At 38.2% G+C, this 23288-nt stretch overlaps 1 protein-coding gene across 1 annotated transcript in view; it reads right to left on the minus strand.

The window, feature by feature from the left end:
- sppl3 (signal peptide peptidase 3) overlaps positions 1 to 23288 on the minus strand; it is a 55830-nt gene that overhangs the window by 10348 nt on the left and 22194 nt on the right. The window contains exons 2-9 of the mRNA XM_052117358.1: positions 21300 to 21377; positions 11421 to 11512; positions 10059 to 10178; positions 9818 to 9896; positions 8004 to 8116; positions 7409 to 7515; positions 1450 to 1804; positions 1015 to 1124 (exon numbers count right to left, since the gene is read on the minus strand). Of these exons, the coding sequence (XP_051973318.1) occupies positions 1015 to 1124; positions 1450 to 1804; positions 7409 to 7515; positions 8004 to 8116; positions 9818 to 9896; positions 10059 to 10178; positions 11421 to 11512; positions 21300 to 21377 (1054 nt within the window). The remainder of the gene's footprint in view (positions 1 to 1014; positions 1125 to 1449; positions 1805 to 7408; positions 7516 to 8003; positions 8117 to 9817; positions 9897 to 10058; positions 10179 to 11420; positions 11513 to 21299; positions 21378 to 23288) is intronic.

Below are 23288 nucleotides of genomic sequence, written 5' to 3' on the forward strand. Positions count from 1 at the left end.
GAATACTGGACTAAAATACTCAGTCTTTCCTGTATTACTATTACATGCCAGAGCAACACTGCTAATGAATCTACAGCGTGAGACAAAACAGAAAGCACCACCAGTAGACCGAATGGACTATCTGGCAATTAAATATTTCATAAATAATAAATATAATTCTTTAAAATTACAGTTCACTCTTAAACATGCATAGAGAATACTTTATTTGTCTCTGATGTCTGTAAAATCCACTTGTAATATGCACAAAAAAAAATAAGGCTGATAAGATATCCGACTGGCTTGTACATTTTTCCATCTACCAGCCACCTTGGCTAGTGGGCTAAAAAGTTAATTTTGGACCCTGCTTGATTGACAAAATATCATCTAACACATATATTGTAAAATATACTTTGAAAGGCATTACACTTAGTAGACCATCTGTCATTGATTTAGATGAAAAAAATAAAACACACTTAAATATTTAGTGTAAATGGTTTTATATAACGTTTAATGAGTATTTGTGTGATCACATGACGTTAATAAGAACAGAAAGACCATGTATTTACTGTACCAGCACTTAACTGCCATTAAAGCCACAAACCTGGTCTCTATTGTAGCTAGATTGCTTAAAACGTGTGAAAATGTTCACACAATTAAGTTTCAACGTTTCATGGACACTATGCAGTATTTATCAGATTATGTTACGACACATACAGAACAAAACATCTGCAAAATGAAAAGAAACCTGTGTACAATTGATGCGTCAATAGAAGGAAGGTGAAGATGCGTACACAGGTGTGCTTGTGTGTTAGCGCACCGGGCTGATAAATAATGCAGCAGAGTGCTACTGATATGGCACACACCCTGCTCATATAACCAGACCATGACCCAATGTACACTTTTGCATTGTTTCTGAAAAAAAAACCACAAATTCCAATCCATGGAAATTAAGTTGACACCGCACTGACTTCACTTTGAAATAGGAATTTTGCACCCCTCCGAATTCAGAGTTTGTGGCATTACACACAGATGTACCTTCAGGTAGGCCATGGTGAGCAGAGGCAGCAGGGTGAAGGGCACCAGGTACAGGAGGGCAGGCTGAGCTGCACGGTGAATACGAGAGGCCACAGTCGCTGTCAGCAGACCTGAGAAAGGAACAGAACATCAAAAGCCCAGATGACAGAGCTTGTTAAAGGAAATTGGTAACAATGTCAATCACAAAGTTTCACATCAGTGTTTCCTGCTATTTTACTATTCAGTAGCAGTGCTGCACCTTAATAGAATGTGTAGAGATCAAAAGTCTGCGAAATAATGCAAAGACAGCATTTTCTTTTTCTTTTTTATGTATTTAGGGCAGATTATGAGGATGTGTGTGCTTAATTGTGAGAACATGATCAATCCAAACTATAATTTACAATCCAAATCACCAGCTCAGAGGGAGGGTGTGTTTAAATATACTGTGACACGTACCAACAAAGTAACCAATGAGGGTGCAGTGGAAGTAGGAAACCCGCTGCATGCGACCGGACACGTTGACAGTGCCTGGAACTTCTCCTGTAGCCTGTTTCTTATAGTTGTCGTATCGGAGCACGAAACACAGCAGCAGTCCCGGCATGACGATGTCGCCAATGCCTAGCATGGAGAAGTGACTACCGGTGGAACTTGGGAATACCAGCTTGCCGGGCAGAGAGAGCCGCGGGACGTCCCGTCCCATGCCGGGTCCCAGATGCAGTTTGCGCGAGAGAACGTCGAGGGGGTTGTCAGCAGGCTGTGTAGCCACCTTTACCATCACATTGCTGTTGAAGATGTAGGCGGAGAAGAAGACCTACAGAAGAGGAAAGGAGATGAGTCAAGCTTGCCCTGCTGTTTCAAGATGCTGAGAGGGACTGATGTCAAGTTTGAGTAAGCATGTTTGGAGTGATTTTTGACACTGACAAAAAGGCCTTCTTGACAGTCAGCACTTAGATGGGATGAGGGATGCAAATCCAAGATGCTTGGCCAAAATGTTGACTGGATGCAATAATTTGATACACAATTAAAGGGTTAGTTCACCCAAAAATGAAACCTCTTTCATCATTTACTCCTCATGTTGGTCCAAACTCGTATGACATTCTTCATTCCATGGAACACAAAAGGAGATCATAGAATATAAGTGACTCACAGTCTGTCACTATTCACTTTCATTACATACTTCCGTGAAGTCGTCATTGTTGGGTAAACTATGATGTCGATCAGCAAGAACCGTAATAACCAGTGCCACTAGTGCTTCTATTTGCACAAATGGAATTATTACACATCACAACCGACACAAGAGTGTCTGTTTAACAGGGTTAGAAGTCAGATGGAGTGCAACATGGGTCGCTCCACTCCATCACATCCTGCGGCGACCCATCAAGTATTAGATTCACAGATTTGTTAACCAAGCACTCTTTTTTGCATTTTTGCAATTTATGGTGACATGTTTGTAGATTTTTCCTTTCATACATAAATATGGGCCAGCTGATACAACACACAACCTCTCAATAATAATTTATTTGTATCAACTTACCTTTGTATTCATGGAGATAACCCTCGAAAAACAACTTATAACCTTTGCTGAATTTAGATTTAACCGTTGATCCATCCGTTGATGCGGTTTAAGTCTAAAAACTTAAATGCAGACAAACCTCAGAAGCGGGCATATATTGTGTTTACCCAACTATTACAACAAAATTCTGTAGCTTCTGTTTTGTTGTCACCATTTTTCCTACTTGCTACGCCAAGATTGGTCACATGACAACCAGTGGAAACCAATGGTGTTTGCCATCACACTTGCCCTGACGCATCTTAAATTCACAATTTTTGAATATGCCCACATGCAAATTAAATTTTAGAGCTCTGGCTTAGGGGAACATAACCAGTGAAACAGCTTAAACAGGGTTCCCACTCTTATCAAGGCACAATTCTACAGGACATTTCCAGGACATTTTATGCGGCCAATAAGTGTAATAATTAAGCAAAAACACATACATCCATTTAAATTTAATTTCTTTTTTTGGGATTTTCTGTTGGTTTCTCACATCCAGATGAGCAGTTTGCTCCATGGCCCAGTGTGATGATTAATCCCCGTAAAGCTGTCATTTAAATAAACATTAATGAAACTGAGTTTCAATTACTGTAGTTCAATAACTGGGGTCTCTGGATACTAATCAAAATAAATATCTCTTCATACATTTTGACAGTTTTTAAATATTTCCTGAAGCTTTGTACTCTCAAAAACATCATTTGTGAGGCAAAAATGTGTGTGAAAAACACTGGTGTGAAGTTAGAGATAAGGTTGAGCTGTCACTTCATAGACTTCAATGTATTTGGCAGTTCTGACATGAGTCATGTGAAAGCCTCTCAACCTGTATAAACATCAGTCACTTTTACACATTAATTAACCCTTTTCTCTATGTGATGAAAAAGGTAGACTCAAATGCCAATGCTGAAGTAAACGAACAACATGCCCCTCTCATTCAGTCGGTCGGTACATGTACCTGGTCATTAAGTGGTTTATGTATAAGAAGTTTCAAGAGCGCCACTTCTCACTGTGCACACACTGCTGTAGCCAAGCACGTGATTGGCAGCAGCCATACCCAATCAAGCAATCTTTGCCAAGCACATGATTAGCTGTTGCTGTAATCAATCATGAGGGTGTAAACGCCCTTAAATACTGACGTTGTTTCACAATGCACAGCCGCCGGCAGAGACAAAATGATACGAATATAATATAACGATATACTGTGTATTTGACTCCTATTCCAAGTCTTGATCATTACCATGTTTTTGTACATGTAACAAAACCTTACTAGCAACACAGTCGAACCGTTTTATTTTACTAAAATATTTTTCAGGACAAATAATTATTTTCCAGGACATTTAGGGATTTTTCAAATTTTCCATGACTGGAAAACTGAATTGCAAAATTCCAGGTTTTCCAGGATGCATTGGAACCCTGTTAAATTTTGGTACGTTCCTTGTATAGAAAAGAGCAGCATGGACATTCTACCTAACATCTTATTTTGTGATTCATGGAACAAATAAAATTATACACTGTCAGAACGACATGAGGGTGAGTTTTGGGTGAACTGTTCCCTTAATACAAGACTGATGAGCAGCCACAGGTGGGCGTATATTGACTATAAGATTAACAGTTTTGAGTTTTTTGCTTAATTTAAATCATTGGATTATTCAAAAATGGGCATTACAATAGGATTATTTCATTTGCTTCAAGATGGCGCAGAGTATGGCTCCGACCCATTATTGCAGTTTTTGTTTTTTGTCAACAATTTTTACGTTTTTTGTCTTGAATGTTGTCTGCCTTATTGTCTACAATAGACAAACACTTTTGGACATTGGTTCAGCAATAGCACACCGAAAACCGGACTTTAAATACCTCAATGCTGACCCGCTGATTTCAGGCAGCCCGGCAGAAACACAGCTGTAATAGGGGAGCCGGCATTCTCGTCAGACTAAGACGTCGCGCAAATCGACCCACGCTACCCAGTATTCTACTGACAAATGTTCAGACTCTGGACAACAATCTCTGTGAGCTGAGAGCATGGATCTCTTTCCAATGAGAGACAAAAGGACTGCTGCATTATCAGCCTTACAGAAACTTGGATGTCTGCCGAGATTCCAGACTCTGCCGTCGAACCCGTGGGATTCTCAGTGCACTGAGCGGACAACGTGAAAGACCTCTCAGGTAAAAGCAGAGGAGGTGGTGTATGTTTTATGATTAATAAATCCTGGTGTGATCAGAGGAACGTACATTCTATCAAGTCTTTCTGCTCTCCTGATCTGGAATATCTCATGCTACTGTGTCGGTCATTCTGGCTACCGATGGAATTCATATTGATCATGATCACAGCTGTGTACATCACCCCCACAAGCTGACACGGCACTTATCGCATTCATTGTGACCGGGAACTTTAACAAAGCCAACTTCAAGTCAATAGCACCGAAATACTACCAACACATCAGATGAAACACACAAGAAGACCGGGTTTTGAACCATTGCTACTCTCCCTTCCAGGATGGCTACAAATCCCTCCCCACCCACCGTTTGGCAAATCAGACCACTCTTTCATTCTGCTTCTGCCTGCTTACAGGCAGAAATTGAAACAGGAAGCACCCGTTCTCAGAATGATCCAGTGCTGGTAGGACCAGTCAGATTCTACTCTACAGGACTGTTTTGATCACATGGACTAGATGTTCCGGTCCGCCTCTGATGACGACATCGAGGTCTACGCTGATACCGTAATGTGTTTCATCAGGAAGTGCATAGATGATGTAGTACCAACCAAAACAATATGGATCTACCCTAACTAGAAACTGTGGATTAATAGTGATGTTCGTGCGGCACTTAATGTGTGGACCTCCACTTTTAATTCCGGGAACGTGTAGGTGCATAAACAAGCCAGTTATGCCCTCTGCAAAACTATCAGAGCAGCCAAACACCAGTACAGGGACAAGATTGAAGGACAGTTAAAAACCGACTCTAGCAGCATGTGGCAGGGAATTAATATCATCACAGACTCAAAAAAATCATCACAAAAAACTCCACCGTGAACACCGATGCCTCTTAATACGTTTTATGCTCGTTTCAAAGAAAATAACACCACCCTCGCGGAGAGAGCTCCCATGGCCGAAGTTAAAGAGGTTAGTTCATTCTCTGTCTCTGTAGCAGACATAACCCGATCCTTCCGACGGGTGAATATCCGTAAAGCCGCAGGTCCAGACGGTATTCCGAGCCACGTCTTCAGAGCATGTGTAAACCAACTGGCTGGTGTTTTTATGGACATGTTTAACCTTTCTTTCACCTTGTCTGGGGTCCCCACATGCTTTAAAACGTCCACCTTTGTGCCTGTACCAAAGCAATCCAAAATCACTTGCTTAAATGACTGGTGTCATGTTTCTCTGACCCCCATCATCAGCAAATGCTTTGAGAGGCTAATCAGAGATTACATCTGCTCTGTGCTTGCCCCACTGGACTCACTGCAGTTTGCCTACCACAACAACCGCTCCACTGATGATGCCATTGCATCTACACTACACACTGCTCTTTCCCACCTGGAAAAAAGGAACACATGTGAGAATGCTGTTTGAAGACTACAACTCAGCATTCAACACCACAGTGCCCTCCAAGCTTGATGTGAAACTCCGGGCTTAAACAGCTCACTGTGCAGCTGAATCCTGGACTTCCTGTCAAGCAGACACCAGGTGGTTAGAATGGGCAGTAACATCTCTTCATCACTGACCCTCAATACTGGATACCCCAGGGCTGTGTTCTCAGCCCACTCCTGTATTCCCTTTACACACATGACTGTGGGGCAACATAGCTCCAATGCCATCATTAAGTCTGCTGATGATATGAGGGTGGTAGGTCTGATCACTTACAATGATGAAACAGACTACAGAGAGGAGGTGCACACTCTGACATGCTGGTGTCAGGAGCACAACCTCTCCCACAATGTCAGTAAGACTAAGGAGCTTGTCGTTCCTCAGTGTCCACATCACAGAAGAACTCACATGGCCGTCCACATTAAGGCCGTTGTGAAGAAGGCTCACCAGCGCCTCTTCTTTCTGAGACGGCTGAGGAAGTTTGGAATGAACCACCACACACTCACACGGTTCTACACCTGTACAGAAGAGAGCATCCTGACTGGCTATATCACCGCCTGGTAAGGCAACAGCACCACCCTCAACCACAAAGCCCAGCAAAGGGTGGTGTGAACTGCCAGACACATCATCGGAGGTGAGCTTTTCTCCCTCCTGGACATCTATAACAGGGGGAGTGTTAAAAAAGCTCAGAGGTTCATCAGAGACTCAGCCACCAGAGCCATGGGCTGCTCTCACTGCTACCATCAGGCAGGCGGTATCGCAGCATCAGGACCCGCACCAGCTGCCTTCATGACAGCTTCTTCCCCCAATCAATCAGACTTTTGAACTCTTTATCACTCATGATACATATATCAGCAATGCGCTTTATTAGCCTCACTTTTTATACTTCACTTAAGGGGGGGCGGGGTAGTGTATTTTTATTGTATACAGTCTTCTTATTTTGTGTATAATGTATATATTTTTTTGTATACAATCTTCTTATTTTATGTATACTGTATATTATTAGGTGTATATTGTGTTGTGTAACAAGATGTGTAAACTGTGTTATCTGTAAATCAGATGTTTATTGTAATCATCATACTGCTATGTGGCTTGGAACCACACCCAAGACTTTCACGCACTGTTGCACTTGTGAATATGGTTGAGTGACAATAAAGGGATTTGATCATTTCATTATGTAATATAAAAACCAGGACTGCTATATAAAATATCTCACACTCATGTAAGACATATAATTCATACAACCCAAACTAGGTACTGTTATGATTTGATGTTAATTGCTTACCCAGAAGACGTCATAGATGAGCAGGCCTGACAGCAGGAGGCATGACACCTTGAGACTAGGCAGCCGCACAAAGGCAATCATGGCCACACAGAGACCCATGGCAAGAGCTGCAGGACACAAGAATACAACATTGAGATTTATTTAGTGGAAATACAATCCAGCTAAAGAATTTCCAGATACGAAACACATATTAATTGAAGGTTCCAATTATATATATATGTTTCTATATATTATAGTTTCTTGAACACAAACACACACACACACGTTGTGTTTCCATGTTTTATGGGGACTTTCCATAGACATAATGGTTTTTATACTGTACAAACTTTATATTCTATCCCCTAAACCTAACCCTACCCCTCACAGAAAACTTTTTGCATTTTTACATTTTCAAAAAACATAATTTAGTATGATTTATAAGCTGTTTTCCTCATGGGGACCGACAAAATGTCCCCACAAGTTCAAAAATTTCGGGTTTTACTATCCTTATGGGGACATTTGGTCCCCACAAAGTGATTAACACACACACACACACACACACACACACACACACACACACACACACACACACGAGTGTAAGAGCATGCTGACACACCGTCCATGAGCAGCCAGTGCCCCGTCAGCACCCATATGAGAACCAGCATGACAGACAGTGAGAAGGAGAGCAACTCTGCCAATGTGAAGCGGCCACAGCAGCCAAACGAAATCCTGGAGTCAAAAGAGATACAGCAGTTTACACACCGAAAACACTACCAACCCCACATCATTGTAACTACAGCTTGCCCGGGACATGCGGTTCTCTTTCACACCCCAGCATCTGATATCTAACAGTGTTGTCCATTAAAACACGAGGATAGTTCCACCCAAAGCAAATAGAAATGCTTTTAGAATGTGTCGAGTGTGTAAAAATTTGCCATGCTGTAAATCTGATCCCTACAAACAAATGGAAAATGTTCTGATGAAATTTAGAATTAACATTAAGTAGCAAATGGAAATTTTAAATCTTTTTAAGAGCATATTTTTCTAACCTTATAAAACACAATGCTGTCTATGTGTGTCAATCTCAAATTTATTAATTAATTGACATAAATTCTCTTTCTGAACAGTTATGGCTATTACCTGTAAAATCAATAGGGTTGCACGATATGGAGAAAATTTGTTTTTGGAACAATGATGTCCAAAAGCACTTGTCATTTGTTTGTAAACTGGCAACTGGCACACACACAAGCACACACACACACACGGGTTTTACTATAATTGTGAGGACATCTCATAGACTTTTTTTAAAGCAGCCTAAATATATATTCTATCCCCTACCCCTAAACCTATCCATCACAGAAACCTGTGCACTTCATTAGATTTCAAGATAAACATAATTTAGCTGATTTATGAGCCTTTTTTGCTTGTGAGGACCAGCTAAAAGGTCCTCACAAGTCGGTTTTCTCAAGTTTTACTATATTTGTGAGGACATTTTCAAAAATATGGTCCTCACAAGTATAGCTAAACCTGCCGCAACCACTTTTAGTTTAAAAAAAAAAACATTTTTATAGAAAAATGTACTTAGAAAAATATGGCTACAAATTTTTTTGCTTGTGCTATTGTTGAAGTCAACATGACCAATTTCTATTTTGTAATTTGACGTAATATTTCTAAATAAAAAAAAAATTAAATAAAAATGGACAAATACAAAAAAAGTGCAGGACTTGATTTTATCCAACGGGATTAGATTGGATCTTGACAAATGGGTGTTACATACAAGAATGAAGCCAGATGGCTGGAGGGGAGGGGCTGAAAAGTAAGAGTGATTCTTGACACCAGCCAAAAAGGAAAGTTGTTTTAAAAGATGGAGCAAGTTATTACTTGATAAAGAATTACAAAAGACAAAATATATATATTTTTTTTACTTAGAATAATGTGCATCACTTAAATGTGCACAATAAGACCAGGAACATGCATGATGAGTATACAGTATAATAAAAATATTATATATTTTCATAAAAATAATGATTTGTTTTTATTTCAAATAGACAACTGCATTCAAAAAAGCTAGACACAACACAACAAACAGAACACCGGTGTCTCGAGACGTGAAAAGTTGAAGCTCTTTTCAAATTGGCACAGTGTCTAAAAACATGAAAAAGCATAATAGTCAAAGATTTGTTATATATACAAGTTTACATAGAAAACAATTGAAAAACAGTGCAGATGAATGAAAAAAACCTGTACGATGTGAATTGCCTCCGATGGTGCGATCACATTTACCTATACACAGGGAAATTCCATGGGCGAAGAGGGTGTGGGTGGATGTTGGGTGTGAGTGAAACCAGCAAAAATCTAATTGCCCAGCAGCCTCTTTTTAATGCTGCAATTTATACTCTGGGAGAGTGAGGTAATGTTCATGGATCTTACTTGTTCTGTGGAGAGCACGGTCTGGTCAGATACTGACACATCGGCAGCAGAAGGAATGCAAACGCAATGGTCGCTAGAACTGTGGAGGAATAACAAGGGAGGTGTGGAGGGAAAGAGAGGACAAAGAAAAAAGACTTGCGTAAATGATACTCAAGCATGCTCTTGCACAGTGACACAGTGCAGCGTATAAATTAGGTCAGTGTGCGGGAAAGTACTGGTGAAGGGTCATTGGGCTGTGTACCTGCAGTGCATATGGTGAACACCACCTGGACCGAGTCGAAGAAGAAAAACATGACGAGCAGAGACACAGAGGCCCCGATGGGCAGGAACAATGCCTGTGTTGAGTCTATGGTCTGAATACCTGTAAAGACACATGTATGCGTAAAGAAACGGAACATAGATTTTCTCTTTGTTCTGATTAAAGATGATTGTTACATTTGGAGTAGCATACTAACATCCTACTCTCACAAGTATAGCAGTATACAGTATGCATATGGTTTATAAAATGCACATTTTCAATATGCATAGAATACCCAAAGACATACTACATCAGCCGAAATATGCATAATACAAAAGAGCACACTGAGGAATACAGGTCATGTAAATAACTACAAACTCCGAAACTGGCATTTCTCTGTGCGGTCAGCACCTCTTCTATAAGTTGAGCAAATGTCCCGATCTAAGAGGGAGAGACTGAAACTCCACCCGGCTGATGCACACTCTGTCGCGGGGACACTTGTCCCTCGAGCGTGCACGCTTAATGCAGCTAAATTATCATAATAATTCATCATATATCATAATATATGTGTCACTGTGCATTTCTTAACATGAAGAAAATTGGCAATATGCAGCTTACTTAATATATATTTATTTTTTTGAGGTAAAGATGGATTGAAGTGAACAGAAAGGTGAGAGGGTAGTCTTCGCCCCATTATACACTGCAACAAAAATGTATTTGTTTTGGCTTGTTTTCCAATATAAATATCTAAAACTCTTAAAACAATGTACATTTCCTTTAGCAGCTATACTGCAGAAGAAAAAATTGTTATCTGCGAATGCTGAATATAATATAAAAAAAATACAAATATTTTATTAAAAATATTTAAAAAAAGATGCATTCATCTGAGAAGCAGCATATAACATATTTAGACTTGCTTTTAGAGAATAGATTGAATTTAAGTATATTTTGCCTTTACTGCACTCGCAGAAGAGATACGTTCTCTTAAAGCAAGTCTAAATATTTTATATGTTGCTTCTCAAGTCATTTAATTTTGTTTTAAAGGGAAACAAAAGCACTTGATAACAATAGGATTTTGCAGTGAATTTCTTTACTTTATAAAAAGATGATTTTGTCCTCTTTATTGTTAGTAAGCACGTTTAATACAACCTTTTAAGTTGGGGCACAAGCTAAATAATCGGTTAAGAGCTAATGATTAATTGTTGCAATTATCGTTAAATAATCGTTCTAATAATCGTTAGATGAATCGATTATCAACATAATCATTAGTTGAAGCCCTTTTGTTAAAACCTACTGTTTCACTTATTGTAAAAATTGTAGGTAGTATGCAATGTACAGTAAACTAGAAGTCCTTTAAGAACTCACTGTTGTTGGAGTTGCCATTGTTGAAGGATCCAGTGTTGGTTGGGTTGCCATCCTTGTCCTTCTCCTGGTTCTCACAGTCCATATTTAATGACCTGCGTGGACAGACACACAATTCACACACAAACCTCCATATTTTTCAACCCCTTGAGTGATCAAACTGCAGACAGAACACATTCATTTCTTGCCGTTTTATTTTTTATGTCAGGTGGTTTGACGTTTAATTTTTTCTGTTTCTTGAAAGCCAGAGTGAGATATGTATATCTACTGTATATAAAATAGTATTCACCTCTAACAAATTTCATCAGAGAACAGATCAGCTGAATGTAAACAAGTTTATTGAAACTGAGGTAAGATACAAATAGACATTTTCAGACTTAGTTATTGTGATCAAAATGTTTGTTCAGAGTTACTTGTTTTATGTTTTTATCAAAAAGTGCATTGTTCTCGCAGTCACTTGAATAGGAGTGCGTGCTCTCTCTCCCTCTATCACACGCACAGCGGGCGTTGAGATTAAGGGAGGCACGCAAAGCAAAGTTGGTTAAAATTAAACTGATATGCTAGATTTAAATGGCAAATGAACAAATAATTTATTATATGTATCCATGTATGACTACAGAGAGCACTTCAATATGAAAACAAGCACATCATCAGGCATTAAAAAGTCCCACTCGGGGGTCAGGACATATTATTACCCTAAACAAGCAGATATTACAGCTTTTCCTACGTAAATTTTCCTACTTGTGGACAGTTTTCCCAATTCCTTTGGTGATCGTTGTGCTGCACTGATAGATTGATCACCGGGGCAGGTGAGTGCTCCGACATCGTGATCGACCTATATCTTCTCTCTCATAACGAATATTATCCATAACAAGCCATTTAAACATTAAACATTAAAGGGCGAAATGCAACTGTCGATCCGCAGGTCGGAGACGGTGAAACGGGGCTGTTTTCGCCTGTCAGTCATTGATGCTCTATGGCAGTATGGGCATACTAAGATGGCCGCTCAAGCACTTCTTCGCTGGCTTCATCTCCTGATGGCAGTTTAACGTTGCATCAGCGATCCAGTTATATATATATATATATATATATATATATATATATATATATATATATATATATATATATATATATATATACACACACACACACTCACCTAAAGGATTATTAGGAACACCTGTTCAATTTCACATTAATGCAATTATCTAATCAACCAATCACATGGCAGTTGCTTCAATGCATTTAGGGGTGTGGTCCTGGTCAAGACAATCTCCTGAACTCCAAACTGAATGTCTTAATGGGAAAGAAAGGTGATTTAAGCAATTTTGAGCGTGGCATGGTTGTTGGTGCCAAACGGGCCGGTCTGAGTATTTCACAATCTGCTCAGTTACTGGGATTTTCACGCACAACCATTTCTAGGGTTTTCAAAGAAAGGTGTGAAAAGGGAAAAACATCCAGTATGCGGCAGTCCTGTGGGCGAAAATGCCTTGTTGATGCTAGAGGTCAGAGGAGAATGGGCCGACTGATTCAAGCTGATAGAAGAGCAACTTTGCCTGAAATAACCACTTGTTACAACCAAGGTATGCAGCAAAGCATTTGTGAAGCCACAACACGCACAACCTTGAGGCGGATGGGCTACAACAGCAGAAGAACCCACCGGGTACCACTCATCTCCACTACAAATAGGAAAAAGAGGCTACAATTTGCAAGAGCTCACCAAAATTGGACAGTTGAAGACTGGAAAAATGTTGCCTGGTCTGATGAGTCTTGATTTCTGTTGAGACATTCAGATGGTTGAGTCAGAATTTGGTGTAAACAGAATGAGAACATGGATCCATCATGCCTTGTTACCACTGTGCAGGCTGGTGGTGGTGGTGTAATGGTGTGGGGGATGTTTTCTTGGCACACTTTAGGCCCCTTAGTGCCAATTGGGCATTGTTTAAATGCCACGGCCTACCTGAGCATTGTTTCTGACCATGTCCATCCCTTTATGGCCACCATGTACCCATCCTCTGATGGCTACTTCCAGCAGGATAATGCACCATGTAACAAAGCTCGAATCATTTCAAATTGGTTTCTTGAACATGACAATGAGTTCACTGTACTAAAATGGCCCCCACAGTCACCAGATCTCAACCCAATAGAGCATCTTTGGGATGTGGTGGAACGGGAGCTTCGTGCCCTGGATGTGCATCCCACAAATCTCCATCAACTGCAGATGCTATCCTATCAATATGGGCCAACATTTCTAAAGAATGCTTTCAGCACCTTGTTGAATCAATGCCACGTAAAATTAAGGCAGTTCTGAAGCCGAAAGGGGGTCAAACACAGTATTAGTATGGTGTTCCTAATAATCCTTTAGGTGAGTGTATATATATATATATATATATAATAAATCAGTGGTTGGGAACCAAAACAGAGTGCGTGCCCAGTGTTGCCAATTCCCGAACTAATGATTCTCATGAGCTGGTTCTTTTGAATCAGCAGCATGAAACACATTTCTCTGTCTGATTTCTCTTATGACTACACAAGCATGTCTGACTCTTATTAAAAAAAAAACAAACAAAAAAAAACCACATACATCAGCCAGCACAGTTACTGAATTAATCTTATACTGACACGGAAGTTATAAATGTCACACTCTAAATAAAATAAGAACTGTTGAAGTCTCAATCATTCTGCACCAGCTAGTCGAATATTAAAAACGCAACTCGATTATTGCAAATTAAATTGACATTTCCACATTTGTGGAATTATACTGTTCCCTCTGAAACTCTCTCCACATCTCACAGGGACGCTGGAGCGCTGTGGATACGACTGTTGTCGAGGTGTAGGTTGAGAAAAGAAGATAAGATGGCAGCTGTGCTTTCAAGCAATGGCAAGTGTGGCAATACTTGTAATATTTTTATTCTAATTGAATTCTACTCTATTGGTATTTGGTTCTAGTCATGCAAACCAATGGATGAGGATCTGCTTTTATGGTTGAAAAACTGTGGAGCGGTATGTCCAGCTTATCAGACCAGTATGTGTGTATGCGTTAAATCTCTGAACACAGACAGACCAACTTTCACCACAATTTTTTTCTGAATAAAAATACGATAGCATGTAGACAGAAGATTAAAATGTTCATATGGAACAATACAGTCCAAATAAAGTGCCCGATGTGGTCTTCTGCTGTTGTAGCCATCTGCTTCAACGTTCGACATGTTGTGCATTCTGAGATGCTGTTCTGCTCACTACAATATTACAGTATGTTTACCGGAGTTACTGTAGCCTTTCTCTCAGCTCGAACAAGTCTGGCTATTCTCTGTTGATCTCTCTCATCAACAAGGCATTTACTGCCATTTACTGGATGTATTTTGTTTTTGGCACCATTAAAGTAACTAAATTCTAGAGACTGTTGTGTGTGAAAATCTCAAGAGATCAGCACAGAAATACTCAATCCAGCCAGTCTGGCACCAACAATCATGCCACGGTCGAAATCACGGAGATCAAAAATGTTCCCCATTCTGATGGTTGATGAGAACATTAACTGAAGCGCCTGACTCATATCTGAATAATTTTATGCACTGCACATGCCACACGATTGGCTGATTAATGAATTGCATGATTAAGTAGGTGTACAGGTATTCCTAAAAAAGTGCTGTGTGTGAGTAAATATAAAGCAAATATTAAGCTTAATTGTGCCAAGATGATGTTATTTGATATTCTAAGTTATCTAGAGTCATTACTGTTATTTTTCTGTCTTTTTTCCTCAAGATCAATGTTAAGAGAAAAACATAAAACAAAAATGACGAGATCACAAGAAAAGTTGCAATATCGAGAAAAATGTCAGAAAAATAAGAATGCATGGCCTCTGTGGGGTTCCATATGTTTGGAACAACATTTATGAACATGAAATCTCTGTACGCAGGGTTCGTACAGCTTTTTAAGAATGAAATTCAAGCACTTTCGAGAAAAAAAAAAAACAAGTTCAGCAATGCATCCGAATCATATTCAAACGATTCTGAATCGATTCTCAAAAGAAAAAGAATCGATTCTGAGTTCAGTTTAAATCATGGCAGAGCAGCGGTGCGCGCCAAAGACAGATGTGGAAACAAAGATGCGAGTTAAGTGCATACACTAAAGTCAAGTGCACAAACAGGACTTTTTGCAGACCAGCTGTATCAAACACATGACCATTTGTGCCCGAATGAAACTACAATCCCGAAATTCTTTCACAAACCCACACACATAGCAGCGGGTGAGTTTATTTGTGATAACAAGCCAACAAACAACATAAAAGATGAGCTTGCCCCCATTATTGCACTGATTTGCACACAATGGGGGAAAACACAGAAGAAAATAATGATGAGGCAGCGGTACGGGAGACGTTTGTGAAGTTTTAATTTAATTCTTTTTTTTTCTTTTTCCGATGCCTTTCTCTACTCTTTTGTGCTCTCCATTTCATTGGCTTTTGCTTTATTGCTGGTCACTCGCTTGTCATGCACACCTGATGATAAAGGTTTGAAATCCATCGTAGCTTTTGTGACAGGATCGTGCAATCTTCCACTCGCAGAGCAAACTTTTACAGACACATACAGGACTTCCTGGAGAGTTCAGAATGTCAAAATAAAAGCGTGAGGGTTTAAAAGTTAAAGGAGCACCATCGAGATATATTAATATATATTACTATAAAGTGCATACGAGATGCTTTATACATTTCTGAAGCAACAACTGTGCTTTTTAACTGCTTTACTATCACCTGTACAGATGAGGAGAGGAGAAGCTGATAGCTGCACTCTCATAGAAGCAGATATCTCTCTCATCCTGGACAAACAACTTCCATTTGTACTTAAAAATTAAAGGCATGGCATAGATTCATTTTAAATAATAATTAAATACTATTAAATGATTTACAATGCTTAAACAACATTTTTTAAATAATATATTGAATATCAGTTGAAGTAATAGTATTGAGTGTGTTTCGATGGTGTATCAATATTTATTTTCTTGTGCTTTTAAGAGATTTTTTATTAGGTTCTAATGAAAGAAACTGAAAAACTGATATAATCTTTAAAACTATAAAACCATTTATTTAATCTTGTGGATGCTCCTTGTTTTGTTCACAGCTCATACTGAACGTAAAAGGTCAGTTTATCAGATTTTTTAAAACAGATGTTAAATAAAAAGCTGAAAGGGAAAATAACTTAGTAAAAAATACATTTTGAAGAAACTGAAAAAGAAAGAAATTGAAGGACAAGATGCATCGTGATGCATTAAGAATCGTTTTATAATTGAATCGTTACACTTTGAATCGTAATCTAATCGTGAGGCCAGTGAAGATTCACACCTCTATTATCTAGAGGCCGTGAATTATCATGGGGGAAAACAAATCCTGGTTACTATAGTTACTTATTCATTATCATGTGGAAAATGAAAAGAAATATCAAATAGATTTGTCTAAGAAAGTGTGCGTGTGTGTGTTCCACTTCAAACAAAAGCAAAAATTCTACAACTGATATTTTGTCTCAAATAGAGGCTAAAAAAGACTGCTTTTAAAAATACAAGCTGTTCAGTGACAAGATATGAGATGCATGTGGAATCACACCTCTAAAAAAGGATCATTGTACAGCCCGGCTGGGGCACACATTCAACTAGACCTTAGAGTATGTAACACTACTAATAAGCAAAACAGGGTTTCTGCAAGCTTAAAAGAATCAAGCCATGTTTTCCACTTAATGAGTTCATGGATGAAAAATATTCATCAGAAATATAAATGTGTTAATCATATTAAAATTGGTAAATGTACCAACATATCAATACATAGCTGATGAATAAACAACAATATTTACCTACAAATTATACTAAATACTAAATTATTTAATGTAAAATGTCATGCAGGGACGTCCATGATAACTCTTCAGAGATTTCATTAGCGAACTGTATTATATTTCTGTAACATTGAATGATTATTATTGAATATGTAAATTTTATTGTGGTACAACAGTAATATTTCTGTTGTAATTTCATTACATTCACACAGCATTGGTCTTAAACCCTCAAGTATTTTTTTATCCTTGTAAACTGAAGACTTTTTGTATTTTTTTAAACATGCTCATCATTTACAATGTGGTAAAAGGCCACCTTAAATGAAATTGCAGCCTTTTGGGGGGTTTAATAAATCACACTGATCCATATCACGATTTCGATTTTATTTTGATTAGCACTAACATATTTAATTTATCACATATGCTGATTTTCTGCCCTACTTTTAACAATTCATGCAATACTACATATTGATTGTATATTATTCAAAAGTGAATTCAAGTTAACGAAATCTTTGTCTCGACATATACCTTCAGAATGTCTGATAAGTGGCTAAGCCATTCCCTTCCAATGCGGAGCTCTGAGTAGGGCATCAGTTTGGCCAGCACCGACCATGTACCTCCGCATAGAGATTTTTATGTCTACTCTTCCAGCCAGCTGTCATTAAAGAGGCACTCCGGAATGTTGATGGAAGCAGGAGAGGCAGGTATAATTTATTCTGCGCTAATCTACCACAGTGAAGACGTGCAGTACTTCTGTGTGCACGCAACATCAAAGCAAGATGCGGAGCCCCGCACGTGTGCACCAGCGCTCAGAAGACACCACGAACATAATTGTGTAATATCTATTTCAAATTCGAAGTCTTATTTATTTTATAACCGTCAACATCTTAAAAGGAAAAATCAAGCATTTTCAAGAAATGTATTTAATAATAAAGCATATTTCAAACCTTGAAAACAAAACTGTGAAAATCAAGCATTTCCCAAATTTTCAAGACTCCGTACGAACCCTGTGTACTGTTCTAGGATGTGGTCCCCATCTTGAAAATTAATTAGCGCTGCATATTTCCGGACAAGATTTCTTTAGTTCCATCCTGAAAATCTATGGACGTGCAAATGGCTTACACTTCAAACAATGTCCATTTATTCAGCTCCTATTTAAGACATCTTTTATGAGGGATGCACCTGGATTGGTATCCGATACTGAAGCTTTTAGACAGATCGGGTATAGGTCTGACGAGCCCGATCCAAATCCAATACTATGTGTTAGTCATGTTCTTTACTGTCAAGCTCAAAAATGTACATAAAAGAACCATAAAAACTCAATTTAAATAGTTCATATGACTTCATATGATGCATTCTATTCAAAGCCACTTGAAGATGTGCGATAGCTCTTTGAATCAAAAAAGGTGGTGTTTGATAATAAATATATAAAATGCATGCTCAGCTCCAGCATGTCAGTAAATGGCACTGCTCTATTTACACACACACTAGCGGCCATTTTTAGTCTTCATGCAGTGCACAATATTTGTGCATTACTCACGAATAACATCCCAGATGTAGATGCTCAATAGTTCAGTTCACTTATAATATGTATTTAGAACGGCACCGGAGGTGCATTTTACCAGAATTTGAATAAGAAGTGAATTAAACTACTGTGAACTTGCCTACAAACAGACACATACAGGACTTCCTGGAGAGTTCAGAATGTCAAAATAAAAGCGTGAGGGTTTAAAAGTTAAAGGCGCACCATTAAGATATATTAATATTAGGGCTGTTGATTTAACATGTTAATTCAGTGCGATTCATTTTACAAAAAATAACGCGTAAAAAATATGAATGCAATTAATCGCACTTCCCCCAGAACATAATAAGAGTCCAGAGAAATGCAAGCTTGTAGTACCACCTGTTTACTCCAGAGGGCAGTAAGTGAAGTTTCAGCTGTATGAGCAACATGCAGTTTATACAGTGAAGAAAACACTTCAGTAGGCAGAACAACACAAGCATGAGTTACGTTCTTGCGTTCAAAACACTTGAAGTAGCGCAAATGCGTACTAAGGGATCTCAATATGTGTTTAAAGATTGAGTATTAAACTATATTTAACTTGACACAGTGATCTAAACATTTTATGTTTATGATGCAATGCACCCGAGACACTACACAAGCATGTCTGACGCAGGGTGTGGCTGGACTTCCAAAATTTGGAAGTTACCCATAAATATTTTATCATGAATAAAATCAAATAAATTTCCTTCAAACCTATAAGTACTACCTCACTAATTATTTTCTTGTAGAGAGATTTAATTGTGATGTTGATATATTCTGTACATTTTATGGTCTGCAGGTGGAAACATTTTTTCATTTATTTTGGAGTTTACTCGGCTTGTTTTTGGTTTGATTTCTGCAAGATTGTTAGAGATCATATCATTCCCAGCTTTCAACTTTGTTTTGAAAATGATTTATTCGTTTTTCTTAGCTATGACATGTCTCTTCAAAAGGAATATTATTTGATTCATTTTCTGCTTATGTTGGCAAAGTTTAGTATTCATAAATGTAAGTATGGTGGTTATAAACCATTAGTTTTAATGTTTAATTCAGAGGTTAGAACAATTTCCAATTTGAGTAACAAGAAAGCTGTAAAGCGTATTGAAATATGTAAACAATTTGATATTTTTATTAAACTTTTTATTTATTTACCTTTTTGTTGTTGTTTGTTTTAATATACCTCTTGGCTCTAGATGTAAAAGTTTTTTAAGCATTAATAAAATAAAAAAATAATGTCTGACGCAGGTGTACATTGACGGATCCTTAAACAAGCCCTCATAATAAATCTCCAACTGACAAATTCACTTGTGAAATAGATTGCTGTGAACTGTATGCCAATTATTGTCTTATGATCAATAATATGGTAGTAAACAATACATTGTATTCTAGAGCTGCTTTTTGTATTGTCTTATCAATGATTAACTAATATATATATAATTTTTTAATATTTAAAGATAACCATGTAAAATTATATATTGATATACATATGTATAATCAATATATATTGAATTATTGTTATATAAGGGGCTTTTTCTCAGCAAATATTTGTATATGCGATTAATTAATCGGGACACTATGTAATTAATTCGATTACAATTTTTAATTGATTGACAGCCCTAATTAATATATATTACTATTTTAATATATTATTATTTTAAATTTCTTTACAATATATAAAACTTTTTAAGTTGAATGGGTTCCAAAAAATAACTGTGTGAATGAAAATTGAGCTGATATCTTACAACTAAATTGAACAAAAAAAAGTTTGAAAAAAAAAAAAAAAACAACCTGCTTCTTTTCTACTGATGACTTATACTGGAATTACTGTTAATTTTGCTGCTACCTTATCCAGTATATGTTTTTCTTAATAAGCTATACATTTATATTGAAATAATGTGTAGGTAGAGGTTTGTGTTTCTTTACATATTAAAGAGCACACCCAATTAGTTCCACACAATAATGTATAGATATTCTAAACTGATTATGCAAAAAAACAACACTTGTATCGGATCGGGAGATACCGAGATTTCTGATATCGGAAGAGAAAAAGTGGTATCGGGGCATCCCTAACTTTTATCTAGCTATTTTTAGTTGTTGCTTTCAACGCGGGAGCACCATAAGACGTTCATGGCCACACACATGCACAGTATAAAAGGAAAATTGGTACTTTGTACGCTCACATATACACCAAGACTTTTAAGAACTTTTTTGTCAACCACAAATTTTTGGAATGACGCCTTTTCAATGTTTCAAAATGATGGACCCTCTGGTACTCAACAGTACATTTACATTTATGCATTTGGCAGACACTTTTATCCAAAGGGACTTACAGCGCACTTATTACAGGGACAATCGCCCTGGAGCAACCTGGAGTTAAGTGCCTTGCTCAAGGACACAATGGTGGTGGTGGCTGTGGAGTTTGAACCAGCAACCTTCTGATTATCAGTTATGTGTTTTAGCCCACTACACCACCACCACCACCACTCCACAGTACTTCTAACACACCACACTCAGGCAGTGAGTGCTCACCTGAAGCTGCCATACACGATGAGGAGGATGGAGATGAGGAAGGTTGACACCTGGCTGGAGTCGACCAGGGAGTATGCCCTGAGTAGAAAAGCAGAAAGGAAGTGTCCAATTAATAGGAAAAACACCACAAAAGTTATACAATGTACACAAAGAACATCAATCTACAGCCTTTCCTGGTTTAAACCATGAACTTGAATGTACTCTGAACCAAAGCTCTTTTGACCTTAACACTCGGCTGTTAGCTATTGTTCCAACCACGTGGGTGAAATGTGAATCAAAGCTTGGCCTAGTCTAGTTGTTGTCGAATTATGTATGACAAACAATGTATTACAGCATTCCCTCCCACCCACCTAGCAGTCTGAACGTCTACCTAGCGAGACCTCCATTTTCCTTTTGTAAATAAAAAGCTTTTGAAAAAAGAGGTCAGGCTGTACGCTTTGTGTGAAGGACACTCTTACAATATGATTACATAGACAGTCTGTTTGCTGAATAAATAATGTGTGATTGCAAACCAAAGGAGTGGATTGTACTGTGTACATGACGGACTGAATGAACAAGTAGCGAGCTACTGAAAAATGGGAGTGAGTAAAAGTAGGCCGGTGTTTTGACCTCATACTCAAGAGACACACTTTACTACCGTCAAATGTTTTCAAGAAAAACAGATTAGTTGCATATACAGTGCATTCAGAAAGTATTCAGACCACTTCATTCTTTCACATTTTGATGTTACTGCCTTAGGCTTTAAATATATATATTTTTTCCGCATCAATCTACACTCCATACCCCCATAATGACAAAGCAAAAAATAGATTTTTGATAACTTTGCAAATGTATTAAAAAGAAAAACAGACACTTACAGAAGATGTTCTTAGTTGACAGCAAAAACTGTGCAAGGCGGGATGTGGTTTACCCTTTATTTTAGTGACACATGCACGCAAACTGCACCCAAACGTAGGGCTGCCCGATTATGGCAAAAATCATAATCATGATTATTTTGGTCAATATTGAGATCACAATTTATTGAACTTTTTAAAAATAAATTGTCTTTTTAATAGGGCTGTAACGATATGCGAACCGCAACCGAAATCGCGATACAAACATCCACGATCCTGTGTCACGGTTCCTGAAGACCGAACCGCGACACACGCCCCTCTCCAACCCCAGAACTGCCAACAGTTACAGATGCAGGCCCTTGAGCTCTTTACACACACTACAATAAAATTCCACTACAACAAAATTCATTTTCTCATTTCACAGTAAACATTACATGTAAATCATTAAATTATTATGGAGGTGGCAATGAGAGAAGCTGGGTTGTCTCCTCATATTAAGGGTTTTGCACACATTGAATCTTGCTTCGCAAGCAGGATTGCATGCTCCCTGTGTCAGTCGTTTACTTTGTCACGTGAGAAAAGTCGTGGCTTTCGATCACCGCAGTGCTACAGCAACAGCTGCTACTCAAAATATGCTTGAGATTGCATCACATAATCTTATCATGGATGTTATTAAACGTTCTTAAACCGCAAAAAAAAAAAAAACTCACCACCGTCCTGTCTAATGAAAAGAGTGCCACCCTGTCACTCATTGTGCCCTTGAAATCCACTATCGAACAGAGCATGACGAGAAATACTCTACAACTATAGCTAACATGAAGACAGCCATCCTGCAAAACCTCTCAAGCAGATACACAGAGGAACAGAATTATCTGCTAGAGTACTGCCTTGGACCCCAGATTTTGATCATTGCCCCACTTACTCCCTGAACAATGCGAAGAGGTTTTCCTCCGGTTGAAGAACAAATCGAACCAGTTACAGCAAGTATGTACGCATTACTAATTGTGTGAGAACCTGCGTATTTGCATTTGTGTGTTAGTCACTCCATTTGCATGTTGGTGTACTGTAACTGTAAGATAACCTAAACAAACCCAGAAGCTGTTTGTGTTGAGTTACGTACTTGAACAGAACAATATTTGTTTTAATGTTTTGTTTT

This window comes from Xyrauchen texanus, chromosome 44 (assembly GCF_025860055.1).
Source record: "Xyrauchen texanus isolate HMW12.3.18 chromosome 44, RBS_HiC_50CHRs, whole genome shotgun sequence".
Taxonomy (NCBI): Eukaryota; Metazoa; Chordata; class Actinopteri; order Cypriniformes; family Catostomidae; genus Xyrauchen; species Xyrauchen texanus.